The 6,029-nt window shown below is 38.6% G+C and overlaps 1 protein-coding gene across 1 annotated transcript; it reads left to right on the forward strand.

Moving 5' to 3' along the window:
• Positions 1-4,946: 4,946 nt before the first annotated feature.
• Positions 4,947-5,826, forward strand: LOC111890892 (eukaryotic translation initiation factor 1A). The gene is made up of 2 exons (XM_023886964.3): positions 4,947-5,463; positions 5,548-5,826. Exon 1 carries the CDS (start codon positions 5,025-5,027, stop codon positions 5,460-5,462), a length of 438 nt encoding a protein of 145 aa, XP_023742732.1. The 5' UTR covers positions 4,947-5,024; the 3' UTR covers position 5,463; positions 5,548-5,826.
• Positions 5,827-6,029: the final 203 nt, after the last annotated feature.

Here is a 6,029-nt window from a genome sequence, read left to right on the forward strand (position 1 = left end):
GGAAAACATTTTTATAAAACATAAAAGTGTCAGAGTACAAATCCCCAGGAAGATCTCATGATGCGGAATACAAGCATGTGTGTGATGGGCCGCTACCGCGCCAGCTCCTTCCCCTTCGAAGAAGAGGTACCTGAAACCAAAACTGTAAGCACGAAGCTTAGTGAGTTCCCCCAACATACCACATACCATACAATCACATAACATACATATATTGTCAGGCATATCTGGGTGCCCGACCTACCCCTTCGGTCCTCTCGACCGGATACTGTCTAGTATATCGGGGAGCTGGTCTCCCCTTCGGTCCTCTCGACCGGATACTGACTAGCATATCTGGGTGCTGGTCTCCCCTTCGGTTCTCTCGACCGGATACTGACTAGCATATCTGGGTGCTGGTCTCCCCTTCGGTCCTCTCGACCGGGTACTGGGGACTATTTCACCCCCTACTACTACCACATAACACATATATCATATAATTTATCTAGCATGGCTGGGCATGACCACCCCTTCGGTCCTATCGACCGGTAATCTGGGGGACTATCTCGCCCTACTGTCACTAGCACAATAGCATCATATCATACTAGCACAATAACATAACACAGGTAGTAACAACCCTAGATGAATATCACAGAAACAATCATCTATCATACAACTCCTACTGGTGGGCCGACATTGTGGCCGTAGACCCACCGCTACTGGAAGTTAACTCACCTCAAAGTAGCTGCCGATCGGCGTGGGAACTGACTGTCTTTTGCTGCTGCTACTCCGGAAATCCTCCGGCTATAATTCCCACAAAATACTTAGTCAAATACTGCTAACCGACCTCAGGGTAAAATGACCATTTACCCCTAACTAAACCAAGAGTCAAAGTCAAAGTCAACTGCCAGTTGACCCGACTCGCCGAGTCCCTATCCCTTTGTCTGACCATAAACCCGTCTGTACTCGTCGAGTTAGGCATTGACTCGACGGGTTTTCCTTCTAAACCAAAGGCCAATAGTCCTTCATCCTACTCGCCGAGTTGTATGAACAACTCGTCGAGTTCATCTTCATCCGAAGAACACTCTATGCTGCGACTCGCCGAGCTGTATGAACAACTCGCCGAGTCTGTTCTTGAGGCAAGAAGATTGCCTTGAACTCGCCGAGTCATGGAATTGACTCGTCGAGTTACTTCATGAGTGAGTCTGGCTTCCGACCCACTGAGTCACACCCCATGACTCACTACTCCACCCCACAAACACGAAAAGGGGGAAAACTCGGGGACTCACGACTCGACTTGCCGAGTCCGATGAGCGACTCGTCGAGTCTGTCACATGCAAATACTATATACTCGATTTTGCTTGAATCCAGCTCATGCCATTCATAGATCTGGGTTTCTAGGGCAGGAATAACACGTAAAGTTTCCAACTTTACGTGTAAATAATCACCAAAGAAGGTTTTAGGGCTCAAAATGCACTAAAACGGTAGATCTAGGGCTTTCATGCAATATGGCTCCATAAAGGCAGTAGATCCAAGCTCCTGGAGCTCAATCATGCCTAGATCTAGAGGCTAAACAACTTATTACAAACCCTAATACACAATCAAGCTTGGGGAAAGGCTCAAGAAGGACTTTCATGGAGCTATAAGGGACTATAAGCATGAAAACAGAGGGAAACCGAGTTATACCTCAAGGAAATCACTGAGATAACAAAAGGATGCCTGACCTCCTTCTTGTCTTCTTGATCTACTCTTCTTTCTTATCAAAATCTTCAAGAAACTCACCAAAGCACTTCAATCTCACAAGAAATAAGGGTTAGAACGATGTTGGGAGCTCTGAGGGGGAAGGGGGTGAGGTTGGGGCGCATAAGGTTGGTTTAAATAGGGTGCAAACCCTTGGAATTTAGGGTTTCACTAGACAGCGGGGACTCACCGAGTCGCCAACTTAAACGTGCCCCCAAACCCGTCTCTACTCGGCGATTCGGGCCTATAACTCGCCGAGTCCAAGGCTAAAAACGTAAAATACTTAGATAAATTTTACGTACCAGGAACCAGGTGCTACAAAACTCATGCTTCATAACTCTTGCATGGATAAGAGAAAGGGACCAAGATCACATTTTTATGACTCAAAGCACCCAAAAACATCTGAAAATGGTGCCCATAAGGTATGGAGTTGCTCATACTCAACTTGACCATGAATATGGGACAAAAGGACCTAAACTTGACATCATAGCTAGATCTAACAAATTATTCACCAAGTTCAGAACTTTATACCTCTTGGAGAATGCTAATGAGATGAAAGTTCTAGATCCACAAAGCTTGAAGTTCCCCAATTGCTTTCCAATGGAACCCTTCCTTCAAATATGAACACAAAACACTTACATAGCTCAAATACTCTCAAATAGACATTAGGGTTTGCAAGGGGTCGTTTGGAGAGATGGAGGCTGAGAATGGAAATGATTTGTGGAGGTTAAGGTGTTTAAATAAGGCTCAAAACCCCGAATTTAGGGTTTGCACATTGGTCGAGTACGCCCAACGTACTCTTATTTACGCCTAACGTAAATAATTAAAAGCCTGTTATGTCATGCGTAACTTCTATTTATGCCCATCGTAATCCAAGAATCCACAACTTCCACATGAACTTCAATCGACCATAACTTATTCGTTTCAACTCCGTTTTCGGCATTGTTTATATGCACAAAAAGATATTGAAGAGCCCCAAAATCCTATCTAATTATTTTTTACTAAAAACATCTTGAACTAAAATCCTTAATTCATGCAAGAAACCCGGTCTATAACTTTTTCTATTTTTACCCTTCGATCCAATACATAACTCAAGGGTTGGATCTCACAACCAACATTATCACCTCCCAAAAGGTATAAACTTTACTTCCTTAAGGCCTAAAGGTTTCATGATCGACCTTCGATCCACAACCCTAAATTAAGAAATGACCAGAGACCAGGTGTTACGCCAACAAAGGATCTCATTGTATAAAAGATGCAGACCAAGCATGTATCCCACCACTATTGAGGCTGAATATCAAGATGTAACCAACAATGTGGCAACAAACAAATGGGATAGGTAACCTCCTACATGAGCTACATGTTTCACCCACCGAGGTCATAAAAACATGTTGGATAAGCAACCTATCCAGTCCGGTTTGAATATGAGAACCAAATCCCTCGATTAAACTACCGGGGGATGTTAATGTATATCGATGATACGTGTATATGACCATATATATATATATATATATATATATATATATATATATATATATATATATATATATATATATATATATATATATATATAAGGCATTTAATATATACCCCGTCATTTTCTTTGTATTTATTTCGATTAATGAGAATATATAGTTACATGACATTTATTAATCAACAACTAGGAGTAGTGGTAATCGGTAATAAAGGCGTTCACTAGCAGCCGGAGGTGCTTGAGGAGACAAGTTGGAAACGTTGTTATTGGTTGAGAATAGTCGACGAGTTTGACAAAACAAAATATAACATGGATATGTGAGAGAGATTGGGTCATCCAACTAAGAGGGCGGTGTAAGCCTCATAAGTGGTAGTTACCTTATATGTGGTGAGGAGAGGAGTGAAGGTAGGCAATACATGGGGGTAGTCATGTGACGCGTAATATGGGGGGATATGAGGGATAAAGATAAGAGATAGGTAACGAGAGGGTGATGTTGCGGTGGTTGGGTGGGGTAAGAAGGTGTGGGGATGGTATAAGTTTCGATTATGTTGGTAGGAAGATGTGCAAGAGGATGGAATAAGGGAGCCTTACCGACCATCGGCAAATAAAAAGTAGTCTCGCAACATAAAATGATTTTACAATGGGTTTATTGTGAAATATGTAATCATTTTATGTAAAAGGGTTGAATAAAAAATTTGATTATTTCTAAGTTACTCATTTGTATATTATGAGACTTAAACCCTAAACACTTTAGGGGATGAACACATTTTCAAACATCTTATACTTTTAGACCAATTGCCTTTCAACTGAAAAAGAAAAGAGATAGAGTGTACATAAGCTTTTCACCGTGTAAAAAATACCAAATGACATTCTGTTGTCCACACCTAACATTGCTACATCAACCCACCATATATGGTTGGTGTATAAGTGTTATATTATATAATTTTAAACATCAAAATATAATATTTTTAAATATCATATTTCTTTACATAAACTTTCAAAATATCGTATTTCTTTAGATTCATATTTTCAATTTTTTTTAAAACTTCATATCTTTATTTTTATCCATTCATTATAAATTAAGTTTAAAATATAAACATTAAAAACATCCTATTTAATTAAATTATCATTTATATAGTATATTAATAAACATGGTCACTAGTAATAGTATATTTTGTATGTTTTAAGATTTTGCCATAATATTTTTTATAGTTTGACATTTTAGTCCATATTTTATATGTTTCAAGATTTTGTCCCATTACTTTGTATAGTTTGACAATTTAGTCCCTAACATGTTGTAATTAAAGATTGACCCATGTCTTTTAATATTTACCACTTTAAGTCCCATTATTTTGTATGTTTCAAGATTTTACCATAATATTTTATATAGTTTGACAATTTTAATAAATGATATGTTGTAATTAGAGATTGACCACATATCTATTAATATTTGTCATTTTAAGTTTTCTTTGACCATTTTGGATTTCTTTTTCTCCATTTTTTCGTCTTACTACTTATATTTCATTAGAAATTTGTCACAGGTATTTTAATATTTCTCACTTTCAGTCATTTTGAACATTTTTTACGTTCATTTTGTCCCCTTCCCACTTATCGATTTGTGTTTCTGATGGTGAACCACACTAGTTTTAATTAATTTTAGTGAGATAAAAGCTATAAGCCTATAAATAGCTAAATAAATATACCTATTGAATACTGTAAATTTGATAAAAACGTGAGGCCTATATAAATTATCAATTTGGGGGAGTTAACGCACATACACAGACAGGGATAGCAAAATCAAAATCCTAGGGTTTCCACTTCCCTGTAGATCAACGCCATGCCGAAGAACAAGGGAAAGGGAGGAAAGAATCGCAAGAGGGGTAAGAATGAAGCCGATGATGAGAAGCGAGAGTTGGTGTTCAAGGAAGATGGTCAAGAGTACGCCCAGGTACTCCGTATGCTCGGAAACGGCCGTTGCGAGGCCATGTGCATCGACGGCACCAAGCGTCTCTGTCACATCCGTGGTAAGATGCACAAAAAGGTCTGGATCGCCGCCGGTGACATCATCCTAGTCGGTCTACGTGATTACCAGGATGACAAAGCTGACGTCATCCTCAAGTACATGCCTGACGAGGCCAGGCTTTTGAAGGCTTACGGTGAGTTGCCGGAGAATATTAGGCTTAATGAAGGTATCGCTGGTGGACTTGATGAGGAGGATGATAACGCCGGTGATGATTACATTGAGTTTGAAGACGAAGACATCGACAAAATCTAGGGTTTGTAAACAATTTCACTCTTTTCAAATTTCATGAGATTTTTCCTTGAGTATTTTGTCTAATTGTTTCAATTTCGGATTACAGCGTCTGGAACAACGAAATCTTTGGTTTGGATTGGGCTATCACAACAGACATTGTGCGAGTTTGAAGAAAAAGGTAAAGATTAGCGTTTATACAAAATGAGGTCATTTAATATGATTTGCTTTATGATTATGAAGTATAAAGATCTTTATGTGTAAGCTTATGGTTTATGTTCTTGGTTGTATTGCTTATTAAATTCAATAATCGATGATCTGCTTTCAGACCAATCTTTGTGTGGATGATTTTTCTTCAAAATTAAATACAATTTGCAATATTCTGTTAGATCCCATTTCAATTAGTGGAATTTGTGTGTTGAATCTATTGTCTAATCATTTCTATTATATAATACAAAATCATCTAATGCTGACCAAATACTGCTAATTTAATCTGTGCATTTTCTTCTAAAACAATTTGAATGCAAGTAAACATTCTCCAATTCCATTGCTGCTGGAGCTAGTAAATATGGATTATGATTTAACCTGATA

This window comes from Lactuca sativa, chromosome 7, assembly GCF_002870075.4.
Source record: "Lactuca sativa cultivar Salinas chromosome 7, Lsat_Salinas_v11, whole genome shotgun sequence".
Taxonomy (NCBI): Eukaryota; Viridiplantae; Streptophyta; class Magnoliopsida; order Asterales; family Asteraceae; genus Lactuca; species Lactuca sativa.